At 36.3% G+C, this 16,723-nt stretch overlaps 1 protein-coding gene across 1 annotated transcript; it reads right to left on the bottom strand.

Annotated features, from left to right (window-relative positions):
- Window positions 1-568: 568 nt before the first annotated feature.
- HCF101 (ATP binding protein) lies at window positions 569-16,368 on the bottom strand. Its single transcript, XM_077398009.1, has 16 exons — window positions 16,207-16,368; window positions 15,966-16,106; window positions 11,321-11,463; window positions 11,184-11,234; window positions 9,705-9,860; window positions 8,798-8,941; window positions 8,575-8,717; window positions 7,935-8,004; window positions 7,721-7,816; window positions 7,197-7,286; window positions 7,052-7,105; window positions 5,335-5,458; window positions 3,178-3,302; window positions 2,465-2,587; window positions 1,162-1,268; window positions 569-919 (listed from the first exon to the last, which is right to left on the bottom strand). The coding sequence occupies exons 1-15, from the start codon at window positions 16,274-16,276 to the stop codon at window positions 1,200-1,202; spliced, it is 1,599 nt and encodes a 532-aa protein (XP_077254124.1). The 5' UTR covers window positions 16,277-16,368; the 3' UTR covers window positions 569-919; window positions 1,162-1,199.
- Window positions 16,369-16,723: the final 355 nt, after the last annotated feature.

Raw genomic sequence — 16,723 nt, 5'->3', positions numbered from 1 at the left:
TGAAAGTACAAGCATCCATAACTGGTGGGAATATAACATTCTAAAAGTACAAGCATCCATAACTGGTGGGAAATGATCTTTTGCCAAAGAGTAATTCTCTGCCTGAAAATTGTATATCCGAATTCGATTACAGTATAAACTATCCGAATTCGGATTCGGATTCGGATTCGAAGAATATCTAATATCTATTACCGAATTCGTATCCGCCGGATATTGTTCGAATTCGGATATTATCTGTATCAGTTTATCCGGTAAATTCAAACATTTTATTGTAGCACTTTATCTTTTTTCTCCTTACTCGAATGAATTTTCCAAACCCTAAAACTAGACCTCTACATTCTCTTCACAAAATTAGCTCCCAAACCCTAAAATATATGAAATCCTCTTCTTCCTTTTGAAACAAAGGCAGAGAGAGGGAGGCGGTGGGGATGGATGATAGTGTTGGTAGTGGTCTTTGGGTTTTTCCCTCTCTTTTTTTGTATATGATGGAATGGGTTTGGGCTATTTTTGTTTTTTTTTTCTAAAAAGAAAATTCACTTTTCTTTTAGAAACAAAAGATAGTGTGTCATTACTAAAAATAAATATTAATGATATTATTAATAATAAATAAAAAGAAATTACTTCTCGGATTCGGATGTTATAAACGGATCGGATATACCATTTACCAGATTCGGATCCGCTAAGAGCCGGATATCTCATAAACGGATTCGGATAATATCCGCTTGAAACGGATTCGGATAATATTCGCTTTAAACGGATTCGGATGCGGACGGTAATCGAATTTCTGAATATCCATTTACACCCCTAGGGAGAACCCTGAAAACCCGTTTCTCAACGAGTAGGAATGGCCATTTGTAGTGAGACCCGTGAACATCAAACAGTCATCCTGGCTTTTCAAAGACTGGCTCTTCAAATATCACTGCACCTCAGCGGAAAATATATCAGTTATACACCATCATAACAATTATTTACTTCATCAATGATACTCTCCAAATATGACCAACAACTAACACTTTTAACCCCAATTAATTGCATTGAAAATTTTAGCATCAAACCCAACAGTGAAATATTAGATAGACTTTGCTCTCTCCCATATAAATCATATTTTGTTGCTAAAACATGCTCATTTTCTTCTCTTTACTTCCATCTCCATGTACATACCTTCAACGTTCTAATATATCATTTGCAGAATTCTTCCCCTATATGGTAGTTGGTCGAGGAACATCAATTAACCGCTCTATCGTTTGTAACTGATCATAAGGTGCTATCTGCAACACAAATCCAAAAATTTTAGTTACAAAACCAATGGCATGCAGTAAGTGCATGTGAAATGGTCTTTTTTTTTAGAAAAGAAATAAAACATTAACAGAACAAACAGCACCAAATACAAAGTGGGCAGAGATTGCCCCACAAACAAAGAATTACTAGAGACACCCTTATTTACTCAAAGAGTTTGCCAATGAGAGGCTCACAATTACAATCAGGTGAAAAGGTAATCGATTTATTATTAGTAGAAAAAATGATAAACCAAAACATAAAGGTAAAAGTGAATTAGATTGAGTATTATTGAATGTTATCATCAGATACAAGGTAACATGAAAAATATTTTATATTGATCATAAAAACGATACAGACACTTGTTTTAGGATTGTCTGAACTCCCAAGTAGCCACCCTAATATTGCCATGTGTACTAAAGTTGTAGGGGTATGTTTTCCATTTTATCAAAAAACCGAGGGAATTTTTATAATGGAAAAAGTTACTACTGTTGTATTCGACACGTGGCAAACTATGGAGGGCTGCTAGGGATCTCCCTGAAATGGCCATGTCATCCTAGCAGCTCTATGAGTAAAGATTTGAAGCATTCTATTATATTAGACCTTGAGGTACACATGATTTACTTTTTCTTAATGGCAGATTAATATCTACCTAATTCTAAGATGATAAGATCCTTCATACAGATAGAGACCTTAGAAAAGTTTATAAGAGCAACTGATGTAGGACTAAACTCGCAACAAAATAGCATAACATAAAGATCATAGCATACTACACAAAGATAACAGGCAGAATAAGAAAATTGTGAGTTTTTATCCCCGACAACCACCCCCCCCACCCCAGACAGACAGACACACACACACACACACACAACAACAACAACAACAACAACAAAAATGGAAAAAAAAAACTTAATACCATTTGAAGTCTTCTAATATACCAAATGATCCTAATTCAGACAAATAAGCCTTAAAATGCTAGAGTTGGTGGGGATTCAACTATCCCGAAAGGGCTGTTCATAGCATGTTGATCGAGTAATCAGGACAAATTACATGCAAAATAATCTCTGAAAGGAAATAAGAATTGATGGAATGTGGAAACTCAAGTGTTACCAAGCACAACAGATAGGGTGTGTGAATCACTACCCATAACCATAACAAATAATGTGGTGTAAAACAAGAGACAAATCACCTGACTAAACCCATCAGGCCATGTTATGGAAACTGCATAGTTCCCCATTGGTCGAATATCTTCTGGCTCAATATCTTCAGAAACATCAGCAAACTGCAATTTTTGCTCCCCAGTCCACTCATCCTGATTCAAGCAATGATGTATTCATACAATGGAAGCAATAAATAAGAAAAGAGACATCAACAATAGGAAAGCTTTCATGGAAGAATAGAATATTTAACAAAAAATGTGAGGACATGATCTCCTAAATCACCACATAAAAGAAGAGCCCATGGCTTGAAGTATTGGTGCAGAGAATGAATATGTTTCGTGAAAAATCCCTTAGAAGCATGGTTTTAAATTTCGGCCGAAATCCGAAATTTTGGCCGAAATATTTTGGTGTCAGTTTGGACTGGAACCAAAAGTACATTGAATTGGAAAAATATAGGATTTTGCAGGAATTTCCCCGAATTTTCTTTTTTCACCCTTATTTACAAAATTTCCATCGAAATGTTAAAGATTTTCATCAAAAATTTAAAAATTACCACCGAAATTCCCACCAAAATTTTATACATTTCAGTGGAAATTTTAAAAAAACCCAAAAATTTCATGTACATATACATGATTTTGGCGAAAATTTTCACCGAAATTTATACATTTCGGTGGTGGCTGAAACCGACATTTAAATCCTTGCTTAGAAGAAAGACACAAATTTCACGGGAAGGTCCACATACAACACTTTGAGCAGAGCGATCATTCCGTCTCACTGTTGCAGGATGCAAAAGGAACTCTTCATCCGAATCTGGCACCTTCACCCTGATGGCTCTAATAGATTTATCATACATCACTGCCGTTGACACTGAAAAGGAGAACTTTAATCAGAATATGGATAATACCAGTAAACAATGGTGGGTCCAATCCCAAGCTTACCTATCAGATGAGAATAAACAGCATAGCAATTAAAGATTATTCTATTGATTGGATATGCATTCTTCCCCTGTTTATTTGGATAATAAGCAATAAAATGTGGAGGTTGATATCCGGTCCCCTGTTTTGATATTGGAAGCTCTCTATTTTACACTTCTCACTGGCAGTTACAATTGCCAACAAGCATCAACTGCCAATTATAGAAATGTAAAATAAAGAGGGGTGGCAATATCAAAGCAAAGGTGTGTGAATACCATCTCCCTAGAATATTAATAAAAGGGTTTTGCTAACGAGTGCCCTAAGGGAATCCGTTAAGGTGCATTGGGAAAGAGATTTTACACATATTTTTATAATGAAATCTCAAAACAGGTGCAATACAATGAAATCTCAAAACAGGTGCAAAAGTATGAAAGTTTGTGTAAAATGATTGAAAAATCTCTTTCCCAATGCACCTTAACGGATGCCCTTAGGGCACTCGTTAGCAAAACCCTTAATAAAAATATGAATTTAAATCCATGGCAACAAGATCCTTAGCTTACAAATGTGACTCTAGACGTAGACTGAAGAGAGAGCATAATGCACACATGCCACCAATAGCCCAAAGAATCCTCAGAACATATATATGAAGAAAGAAATGAGAGGGATTTGAAAGTTTTGGGCCTAAAGGGAGCATAATTGCCGATGTTAGCATGACACCTGATGATGTTAGTGTTAGAGTTAGTGCCCTAAAAGCCAGTACATTTCATATATCTTGTCACTTAAATATGAATAAAGGTTACTTTTCATGACATCTATTGGGTATTATATGATTGAATACTGTTAAAGTATAAAAAGATAAATAACGCATTTCTCCAACAGCTTAAGCTTTTGGAGAAGTTGGTTAGTTAACATGGTATCAGAGCCAAAGGTCTCGAGTTCAAACCTCCCAGATAGCAAAATCCACATGTGATGGTCGGCCCAAAGTGAGACCACATGTGCCACGTGTTTGCCAAGTGGGCCACACGTGCGAGGGAGTGTTTAAGTATAAAAAAAAAACAATGCATTTCTCCAACAACTTAAGCTTTTGGAGAAGTTGGTTAGTTAACAAATATCTTTGATGTGCTAATTATCTGACAGATATTCGTCCTTAGGTAGCAAAATAGGAATATCATGCTCAAGGATTCACAGATCCTAGGGAGCAATGAGATATGGAATTCCGGTTCTTTGTAGACCTTAAAGGTTCCTAATTGGGGTCGAGATTGGACATCTCCTCCTGTACACAACCAGCACCAGTCTTGCCTACATGCACGTGTCGTGAAGTGACTTTTCTCAGTCACTTGGGTAGTGGATCCTAAGCAAGAAGAGCGGATGCGACGATGGGTTCACGCACTGAACAAGATCACACTAGAATAACCTGTGGACAAGAGATAGTAAGGCAATTCTACCAGATAGGGATTATATAGCTATGAATTTTTCTTTGGTTGAAGTTGAACTATCAGTGTGCTTCAATTTGTTATATTCAAAATATTAGAAATGGTATTTTGAGTTTATAAACTAATATATACCAGAGGTATTAGAAGATAAAAAAATGAAAGAAACTGAACTACATAACTTGCATCAAAGGAAGACATCGCCAGGGAACAGAGACTGTATAGCACATTAATCTGAATCAAGAACCACAAAACTGGTGACATGCAGCATTACAACTGCCCATCATGTAGATGTTTAATTCTTTAGTTAGTGCATGGAGATAGAAAAAAAGTATGCAGTTTGGAAAATTGCAACTAATTGGTTAAAATCCATTAGAAAATAATTAGTCATAATTTGAATAAAATGCTCCATTAGAAAATAATTAGTCATAATTTGAATAAAATGCTCCAGTTCGCATATCTCTTATCCTGTAATATACAGATTCCTTCTTACAAGGACCATTTTCTCACATTTTAGATTAACATAGTGAAACTTTTGACTGGATGATAGATTACCTTGTTGGCGAATTTTGGCGCATTGTCGGACGACACAAACTCCAAGATTTTGAAACGTCTTGGAAACGTCACCTTGAGGATCAGTCACTACTTCAGGCATTCCACTATCTCCGGAAGCTGATAGCTGTCAAAGTGAAATCTATTACAAATTTTAATGGTTTGAAAAATAATCATATAATTCCACAATCATGCCTATGCTTTAATGTTTTACGGGCCGGGAAACATCTGCCATAGAATTCACTTCTATATATATCATGGCATCATGGGTAAATCCTAGGTAGTTCTGAATAGATTAGTGGTTCTTAATTCACTCACTTTATAGTTATTTTCTCTCACTTTTACCATACAACGATATAGATGGAATTTATAATAGTAGTTCATATCACTGAGACCTAAGAGACTATGATCTAGGCTTTATCAAACCATTGAGAAGTATATTGAATGAGATAAGTTGCAAAAAAGAAATATAATTTGGGCTGCAAACACATCAAGTTCATTTAAACATAACTTTTAAGTCTTTAACAGATCATCACTCATTTTTCATGCACCGAACATCCTTAAACTTCATTAATTTGACATCATTCTCAACATAAAGTCATTTTTCATTCAACTTAAAGATAAATAACTAAATGAAAGCACTCAAAACTGATTGAAAATCAACATAATTGATCCATGCAAGGCAACTGAGAAGCCCAATAAATGTGGTACACAGATACTGGAGGAGATGAAGAACAGGTACCCAAATACGTAAGGAGATGAACTGGTGAGGATAACCAATGGTAAAGTAGATGGGGCCACTCTGAATGAACAAACCAGATACCAGCACCTGGTGACTGTTTTGAGCCAGTAACAAGCCCATAGGCTAGCAACCAGAATACTCACACGAACAGTTGACGACTTCTAAGTATGGAAGACTGAGAACTGTAGTGAACAGCCCAGAGCACAAAATGAACATAAAATAGAGAAATAAATTAAGAGATATGACAGACTGAAAATACTGCACAATAGCAGAGAACGATTACATGATGTAAGCACTCCATGATAACAGCATGTAAGAATAGAGAATGGAATTGATCATCAGATGGAGATACATTTCTGATGGTATACATATTTATTTCACAAACCAAAGGGACACTCAGGGATTGGTTTGATGAAACAAAAGTGCACGAATATAGGAAAGGCTTAGATCACTGAAAATACTGTACAATAGCAGATAATGATTACACGATGTAAGTACTCCATGATAACAGCATGTAAGAATAGAGAATGGAATTGATCATCAAATGGAGATACATTTCTGTTGGTATTCATATTTATTCACAAAGCAAGGAACACTCAGGGATTGGTTTGCTGAAACAAAAGTGCACGAATATAGGAAAGGCTTGGTCTAGTATGACAAAAATGCATGAATCTTTAGGTTGTGTATAGTATAGGAAGGGAAAACTCTGTGTCTTATACTGTGAAAAAGTCAATTGGAGAAAAAGGATTTTTTCTGACTAGACGAAGACCTGATATACACAAGTAATAAGGACCAACAACCAAAATTAAGTTGTGCATATAATGGCATAACATGATGTTACTGAGTTAAATGATTAAATAAACTTGACCCAAAAAGAAATGTATAAATAACTGTTAACAGCGCAACAGTAAGCATAAAACCACAGTTGCAATTGCATGGTAGTTAGGACAGGAAGAAAAGTTAAAGTGTACCACATACAGTTGGTCTGATCGGAAGATCAAAGAGATGTGGGATCCCGAACTGTTGGACAACCTGTGCTGATACATTTCAAATTGTAAAAGAAGGAATCATGGCAAAAAAAAGCACTAGAAACTAGAAAATAATGAGGGTCTCAGTTACATGCCTGACGACCTGAACCTTCGCCAAATGGATAGTAACGTTTTCCATCAGCATCAAAGTGACACATGTTCTCAACTACTGCAACACATGGAACCTACAAATAGAGCTCAGCCTCTCAGAACCATGGTTTTAAATTTCGGCCAAAATACTGAAATTCAGATTTCGGCCAGGACCGAAACCGAAATTTATACTGAAAATTTAAAAATTTCAGCCAAATTTCCATGGAATTGTTTTTTCGGCAGCCGAAACTGAAACTGAAATTTCAAACCTTGCTCAGAACCAAACACATGAATAACATGTTAACTGAAATAAAACCTGACTACTGAATAAACAACTCAGCAGCAAATTTGCATTGGTACTTTAGTTATTCCCTTCCACTTTTGAAAATTTAAAAGGATGTGCCGTGAAAGATATTAAAACCAATGCCATAACCAGTAATAGAACTTCATTCACAATTTCATGAACGAATTATATTTCCATAATTCATATGAGCTAACAGGCATTGATTAGTGTGAGCCAGAAAGACACCTTAAGCTTTGAAAACATACGGACTCCTTTTGCGACGTCAATGAATGCTAGCTTTTGAGGGGTGGTAACTATCACTGCGGCAGTCAATGGAACAACCTGGAGATTTAACTTATTGAAGTCATATTGTAGGAAGATGAACTTTAAATCATCAAATGAGATTGATAGATTAATTATTTATTTTACTATCGTAAAAAAATGAAATGAAAAGAAACACCTGGCATAAAGTAAGCTGAATGTCACCAGTTCCAGGTGGCATATCAATAACAAGGTAGTCAAGTTCTCCCCTGTATAGTTTAAGAATTAGTATATAAAATGCAAATTGTGATCTCAAAAGTGAAGTTATAATTATAAAGTTGATCCCACAAATTGATACACATGCCTAAATGGAGATTGATTATGAATGGTACAAAGAGCCAATGTAGTTCTGTAACTCAGAACCAAATAATGACAGCGAAAATAAAAAAAAATGAGGTTCCTAACCAATGAATAATATTAAATAATCAAACTGAATATGTCAGTGCAATAATGATTGACTTATCATTTCATATCTTTTCTAGCTTCTCTCTTTAAGACCATTATTCATGCAAACCAGAGATAATCCAGTCCAACAAAATTTAGATCCAGCAATAGCCTAAATTAGTAAATTAAAAAAAAGTGGTACATAATTCATTAACTCCTGTCTAATTTGAAGACAAAAAGTGGTACATAATTCATTAACTCCCATCTACTTTGGTTCAAAATCTGAGCTCTAACTCTTACAGACTCTATTTTGTAAAACATAAATCATAAACTATGTACAAATTCTAGAATTCTTTTATTGAATTTTTTGAATGAAAATGGTAAGTGTATAATACCACTCAGTAGTAGTGAGTAGCTGGTTTATAACCCCAGAAACCATTGGACCACGCATTATTGCACGCCCTTGTCCAGTAAATCCGAAAGAAACCAACTTGACACCCAAATACTCGGTTGGAAGTATGGTTCTCCTCTCTGGGTTCTAAAAGCAGCCACTTCAAGGTCACTATAAATAAAATCCAATAAAAAAATAATTAATGTTAATTAAAGCATGAAACATACCATTTCTAACACCCTGTTTTCAGGGGAAACCATTGTCGGTAAACTTGGACCATAAACATCAGCATCAAAGATTCCCACTCTAGCACCCATACCAGCTAATGTGTATGCAAGGTTTACAGCTACTGTGGATTTTCCCACACCTCCCTGCACAGCTTAAACCAATAGTAACACAATGAATATACGAAATAAAATGTAATTAAGATGATAATAAAATGGCATGCTTAAATACCTGTCAAGAATTAGCATTACATGTAAGGAAGACAGTTCCCAGTAAACATGTCAAGACTCGTGATTTTGAAATTTTATTGTATATAACTTGGTCATATTTTGTATAATTAGAAGTTAGAACCCTTAATTTCTCATCAAAATTTTTTATAACCAGATCTAGCTACCACAGGACATCATAGGTGAATTCCTCCTTAAAATGATGGTTAAAACATTTTTCAGGAAACAGTTAAAGAAGCATATCATCTATTTGTTTAGAAAATATGTGGACAGATCAATTGCAATGGAAGTGGCAATAAAAAAAATAATTGCAATGAAAGAAAACCTCAGGAATTCAGGCTAGTGTGATAGTGGAAAAACACCTATTCTAATGTCTATAGTTCTAATTAAAGAGACCAACAAATATCAATTTTAAGATCACAGGACACTGAACACAAAATCCCATTCTGCCCATGAAATAATCCATACAACTCCACTCTGTCATACACTTTTTCCATATTCATTTTGCATAAAACACACGAATCCCATTAAGGTGGTAAAAGTGAATACACTAATTAGCTATCAAACTCAGTCTCACACACTCTAGGTTTTTGAAATGATACTTCCCAACACACCAGACCAATAATTTTTATTACAAGTATGGTTTATATTGAGTAAAATGAAAAGGTCATAGAAGCCCTACCTTACAACTTGAAACTGCAATAATATTCGAAATGGTCTGCAAACCCTTGGGAAGTTCCCCCGTAAATACAGGTTTTGCGGGTTGTGCTGACATTTCTACGTTGACTTTTGTAACCCAAGGTAGTATTGCCACCACCTCATTTGCCTGCTGCTCAAACTGACAAGCGAAATATTTTTCAGATCTTTTTAGAAGAAATACTAATGCAAAATGGAATAGAAAATCATTTAGCCAATAATCTTTTTTATCAAAAAAATTAAATAATTGATAATAGAAAGTAAATGTGGCATCTTCATATTGGTTCTATAGGTGATTAATACTGATGAATGCATTGCTTACCACATCAGAAGGCATTCCTAGTTACATCCATATTATTGTGCTCAAATAGCTGAGTAACCAGATTTTACTAAATATATCTATTCTAGAAAAATAATTGATTGCCTTTAATGTTTATGATTTTAAAGTTCATCAATTGTTTGATATGGCAAACACTATAAAGTTGGAAACTGATCCATGTTGTATATGGACACTTAATAGGTGAGGAACTCCCAGTTTAACAACATCGATCAGTTAAGAAAGCCAAAAGCTTTTGGCTAAACATCAAATTCATTGTGTGACAATGGTTAAGCATTATTCCCATGGTGTTAGATCAATAGGTTTGTAGTCAACGCTAGTGCAAGAATGCATACTGAGCATGAAATTAGCACATCTACATGTTAATGGAATTGTTTACCAAGTCAGGTACCAATAAGTTAAGGATGTGTGGGGTGTGTGAAGGAGGTGTGCATTTTGCTTGCAGGTAGCTTTGACGGGCTCGGTTCTTCACTACTGTTGGTACTGACTATTGCTTTTCCTTAACAATACCTTTGGTAATCACTCCTCAAAGATCTTTAATCAAATTTCCAAGAAGAAATTTGATACTATGTAAAATTGGGGAGTGCAACAATACATGACTGATCTAATGTGACAGAAATTCATTGGTTATTCATAAATATGTATATTGAAAATATATAAGCAACAAGAATCAATTATAAAGGGCATAGATAGAAAAAAATAAAATAGAGTATCACATAATTTCAACATTTGATTACTATCCCTTTGCGTTAACCTGCACTTCTGTGCTTATTTTAGAAAAAAGTCCCACCAAAAAAAAAATCATTGGACACTTGGAAGTAAATACTTTTGGCTGGGTACACCAGTCCATGTCAATGCCACCAAGCCAACATGCATTCATGAACATACCCCAACTTGATCATAATAGCATATTATGTTGCATTAAGGATTTGTATGAGAAAAAGGGGCCTAGTATAAGGAAACTTCTTTTCTTAAGAAAACAAATACAATCCGTAAGTTTGAGAATATTTATGTAGATAATCCCACAATTTTTTATGATGAGAGAATTTTAAATGAAAGAAAAAATTTCTACCAGTTGAAGCATTAGAGCAGTTCTTGATGAAACAATGGTAGTTGTATTTTATTTACCATGTCCTTGATTGGACATGCCGGTGTTGTGAGCTCCAGCCGAAATGAAACCTGAAATAAGCAAAGAAAGGATTCCTTAATAAGCACATCATCTTCCACATGTCTGATGGAAAGTTTCCCCTAGTGTTCTTAATAACCTTGCCCAGGGCTTCATCAATATCCAGATCCTTCACAAACCCACATGAGACAATATCAGTCCCAAAATCTGGATCAATGATTTGGGACAAGGCTGTCAACACATCTTTCTTGGCTATGTCTGTTGATATTGTGGAAGTGCCAGCTACAAAAATAAAACATGGAAATTTAGGATACATAAGAGAGAAATATACCAATGAATAGAATAAAGAGAGCAACAGTGAACTAGTTTTATGAAACCAAACAAAAGACCCTACATGATTAGGATCAAAACATTTATTAATTAGGAAGTATAATTTATAGGATAAAAAAATCATAGGATCAAAACATTTATTAATTCCCACATGATTACAAATTGTAGACTTTCTCCGTTCAGAAATCACATTTTGACAAAAAATTGTCCTTTGAGTGTGAAACTGAAAGAAACAAATTAGGATGTGAGGTCACTTTGTTAGGATCAATCTTACAGGTTCAATGCCACCTTATCCAACAAATTAAAAACACAAGCAAAGTTCGATTAATCTGGAAGAAATTTTAGATGTGGAGGTATAAATGATTAATCTGGATGATTTTAGTTGAGGAAGTATAATTTATGCATTGCTTAGTTGCACATGCTCACCAAAAGTAAATGGAATGTGCAATTTCATTAAATCAGATGTGAATTTAATCCCTTGTGTAGAATGAGGCACACTCCTCACAAACTACCTAAAAGCTTCAAAACACTTATAATCATCTAGAGTTACCAAAGTTCAAGCCATTTTTCAAAACTTCAAGGATTCATAAACCTTATTAAATTTATCCTTATCTATTGGGCGACAAAACTTTTGTATGTATGTATATACACCTCCCTCCGCTTGTATAAATAAAGTTAGAAACTTAGAATATTCATTTGTGAGTACGGAGCAGTAGACGGTAGGGTAGTTTTATAGAGAAAGACTGGCGCAGCACAAATACCAAGATCAAACAAAAACCAAGAAAGAACAAGTAACAAGAAGAACTCGTACGAAATCTCACGTATGCCGTGAAGATAAAATTTTATTCAATCTCAAAAACTCTCCCAACTCCAATCGTCCATCTCTTTTAATACATCTCTAAAAGATTTCCAAAAGATTTCCACAATCTAAAAAGTAGCTAAAAATGATATTGGCATATCTATCTAAAATATTAAAGTTTCCTTAGCTAAAAACTAGCTACAAATAAGAAAAGCAACTAGAACCTATCAAATCTAGTAAACAACTAATTTAGAAAATGATAACCTTTTAGGAAACAAAATACTAAGGGAATAGGAAATCATATTTTCCAAATCTTGAAACTTGCTAAATCTCAAAGCTTGTAATCTTGCAAGCTTTCCAAGAATGTAAGTTTCCCATATCTCAAAATCAAGTAAGCTTGGCAAGTTTCCATTCCGCCAAAACACTTCCTTATTCACGAAAACTTTCCGTATTTTCCACTTGTGAAACTTCCACTTATGAAACTTCCTAAAATAGCCATCCTGAAAATTTACTGCTAATTTTTGGATTGCATCAGTCACCCCCTGTTGAAAGAATTCACCCTCGAATTCGATACACCGTCCTGCGGCGAATCACCCTTGCTTCCTTGTTTCAACCATACAAGCTTGTAGGGCTTTGAATGGTTTGTTATGTCGATCTGCAACTTGGACGCGAGAGACTCTGATAGGATGCTCTCACATCTCCCACTATCGAAACCAAACAAGCAAATTTTCCTCGACACCGCACATGTAGAATGAAAAATATTATTTCTAAAATAGTTGACAAAATTGTCTTGAAGTGAAATCATTTCTTTTCGAATGACCGAGGCTTCTCCAACAACTCCTTGTAGTTCTAATATTTCATCCTCGTCCTCGTCCTCATACTCATCATAAATGGGTTGTAGTTCCACTATATCATCTTCATCCTCGTACTCATCATAGATAGGTTCACCTTGGTCTTCATCGTACGCTTCAACAAGTAATGGCTTTCTCTCTCTCGAATTCTGTAGTCATTGATAAAGATATTGAAAGTAGATAAAGGAAAGAAGACTTCTATCATGTTCTTCTTCATCTTCTCCCACGTATTGATTTTGGATTTTCCACGACGGGATCGTGTCACTTCCAATTATGTCCACCATGCCGAGGCTCGTCCCCTCCTAGTATAGGTTTGATGAATTCTCTTTCGCCAAGCCAAAAGGCTTGGCTTCTTGTTTTGATCTTATTATGATTCGTATGTGGTTCGTATGTTGTTTGTTCCTTCTGTTCCCGCTGCCACTGGGAAGATATAGATCATAATAAGACCAAAACAACTATGGCGCAGATACAAATTGAGTTCTTGAAGCGGATCCAGTTGATCTGGCTTATGTACTGGCACCATCACTAGCTTATACATCACCGCGATTCTTGCATTTATGGACCGAAGGAAAAGAACTCCAATCCTTCTTCAGGGCAACATGCTCTATGATTATATATGATATATCTTGGGACTTGAAGGTCGCAGCCCACCCGCCCATAATGTTCGTAGGCGACAGATTAGGCCGCAAAGGCATAGGAACAAGAAAAAAAAAGAACATTAAAAAAGATATTTCATGAGGGAACGAGCAAGGATCCCTGATGAACCGAATCTTTTGGTGCAGCGTGGAGGGCACGGCTCCAATGGCGTGGAGCCAAGGTCGGCCCAGCAAGAGACTGAAAGAGGCCGGAATGTCCAGGACAACCGGCTCTAGCAAAGAGAACCTCTCCGTTCTCCTTTATCGTAGATCCAGCCATCTGCCTGGCTAGACTCTCTTGATTTACCAAGGGACTCTCCAATTCCACTAAAGTTGGTTTAGTTGGCCATCCTTGGATTGCTGTGATGAAACCGTTGTACTCGGGTTTCAGTCCTCGGATAATAATCCTCCCCATCCGTGTCTCCGAAATTTTGGACTCTTTGTCGAGTTGCGATATTTCATGACAACTTTTCTTCACCTTCATGAAATACTCGACAATCGTCATACTTCCTTGAGATACGGAGCCTATCTCGTTCTCAAGCATCTGTAGTCTTGCGTCATTTGTTTTTTAAAACAAAGTGGCAAAGACATCCACGTCTTGGCCTCTCGAATATAATCAAGAAAATTCCTCTGAATATTTTTCTCCACCACAAGATCAACCTTCTCAAGATTCAACTTTTCTTCGTCTTTGCGAAATTCCTCAATTGTTCCGCTGATTTTGTTCAATCCCTCCAGAAATTGCCGTTGACCATCCATCAATTCCAAAACGAGTGCTTTGATCTTTCAAAAATCGTCATGCATTGAATCCAAAATCTCCCATGTTGTAGCCATGGCGCGGGATCGACGGCTTTGATACCAATTTGTTACGTGCCTAATTGGCCGTAACATAAGCAAACAAACGGAAAATAGAAAAAGAGGGGGAGAGAGGTTGATTCGAGGCAACTAGACCTCCTAATGGCTCGATTCGAGAGGAACCATAACTCTCCTAAACAAAGTGTCCTTTGCTGTAAAAATTCTCCTCTTCTTTTTCATTACAATACACTTCTTAAATACAAGCATGAAGGAGTGCTACATCACTACCCCATTAACCCACTTACATAACCCATAACAAGTAACCAACACCTACTTACATGACGCATAACAAGTAACTAACACCCACAAATTTAAAATGCAAAATCCTGTAATAACTACTTTGTAAATAATTCACATACACCATACTAAGTATGTATCAGGTAGCCTTCAACACGAACATAGCTTTACCAGCTTTGATCCTCCACTTCGTCAAAGCATCTGAGGTTTCGACACCTCCATTGAGAGAAGTGGTTTCTGCACCGTTCACTATTTCCCATAAATCTTGCCATTGGAGATGAGACTCTATGCAAGATTTCCAATATGAATAATTTGAATTATTTAGCTTCTCAATTCCGTTGACTGAATTGGCGAAATCCATCTCTTTGATCAAAAGCTTTTAACGAGTGGCGAACTTGAAGTTGGATCCCTGATCTACAACTTCGACGTCTGATTCTTGAGCGCAGACGAATCAGATCTCATTGCTAGAGGCTTGATCTTCCTTCCTTTGACTTTCTTTCACTAGTCCCTGACTAGTAGCTTCTTTCGCGATCGTTCATCATCCCTGATGGATGAATTCGATGTCCGTGCACCAGTCTCAAACCGGTAGCTCTGATACCACTTGTAGAAAACAAGTGTATCAAAGCCTTGTGTGCTTTGATCCTTTTTTTCTACACAAAATTCCCTGTGATATTTACTAGATAATTATTGCATGTATGTTGATGAGGCATTCTTGTCCCATAATTATAACATCCAAGCCAAAATCTACAAAAAGGTAGAATTTTGCCTGAAATTTCTTGGGAACAGTGCCTCTCTCTCTCCCCTCTCTCTTCTCTCTCTATATTGGTAATGACACCCCTACTTATTCACGTACTCTCCGAGTCTATTCTGTGCAACCAAACACTAGTTATCAATAATTTCTGAGTTAATTCGAGGCAAAGCCGATGCTTGTCTCCTCCCTTTGGACTACTTACTCCACCACTCTCCGAGTCTATGCCGCGCATCCAAACAGAGCCAAAGAATACTAAATTTTGGGACAATAATTCAAGGCATTACAGAACTTGAAAGCAAGGCTTGTGTTTGAATTGAGGTAGAATTTACCTTCAACAGAAGCAGCTCTAGTGAAAAATTGTGTCGGAAGTGACTGATTCCGCGAACGCAGCATAAATCCCTCATGAGTTTGAGATGCAATGAAACAACTAGTGTTGTAAAGAAAAGAGATTCCTTTCGGTGAAGGAATTCCTACACCAAAGGTAGCAATACAGAATCAATCAAATTGCAGAAAAAAAAAATAATGAAAGCAATAAAATCTGAAATTGTCCCAAGCAAGACAGAAAAATACCTCCATTTGAAGGCGATTTTGAAAGGGGAAATGGGAGGTTTGGGAAAGGTAGAGAGTGAAGAATTTGCATTTTGGGAGAGAGAGAGAGAGAGAGAGAGAGAGAGAGAGAGAGAGTGTTTCGAACCTCAGACTTCAATATTATCAACAACGTCAGAAATCTTTTCAAATAAACAGCTTTGTGTTTGTTGTGGTTGAAATTTACTCGTTATTTTCCGTCGCCCACAAATCTGGGCGATGATATTTTTCGCCCCACTATAGGATTATGCGCCTCCTTGTAGTGTGACTTGACGTCAAAAAGCGTTAAGTCTGCCACAGTTCACGTTATCAGGGGGCGCATAATCCCACAAGAGGGCGAAAAAGTCATCTCCCTAAATAAGGCGGTTGGGTTTTGGGTTTAAATGACAAAAATGTCCTTCTTTAAAGGTTAAATTTCAAACAAGTAGCAGCATCATCAACGGCCGGATGAGACCAAGCCAATATGGAGAAGTTCCATTAACCATCTGAAAATCAATCCAAA

The sequence above is a fragment of the Tasmannia lanceolata genome, unplaced genomic scaffold (genome assembly GCF_043159265.1).
Source record: "Tasmannia lanceolata isolate RefF3 unplaced genomic scaffold, GAP_Taslan_0.1 ptg000015l, whole genome shotgun sequence".
NCBI classification, from domain to species: Eukaryota; Viridiplantae; Streptophyta; class Magnoliopsida; order Canellales; family Winteraceae; genus Tasmannia; species Tasmannia lanceolata.
Note: the sequence above shows the minus strand (reverse complement) of the source record. Positions and strands in the feature narration are given on the sequence as shown.

What these genes read in the sequence shown, in the direction of transcription:
- HCF101 (XM_077398009.1), bottom strand. Translation starts at nt 16,276, where the DNA reads ATGCAAATTCTTCACTCTCTACCTTTCCCAAACCTCCCATTTCCCCTT. An exon ending in AAAACAGGGTGTTAGAAATG is followed by an intron (nt 8,718 to 8,797) that starts GTATGTTTCATG and finishes GGCTGCTTTTAG; the next exon opens with AACCCAGAGAGGAGAACCAT. An exon ending in CTACTCACTACTACTGAGTG is followed by an intron (nt 8,005 to 8,574) that starts GTATTATACACT and finishes TAAACTATACAG; the next exon opens with GGGAGAACTTGACTACCTTG.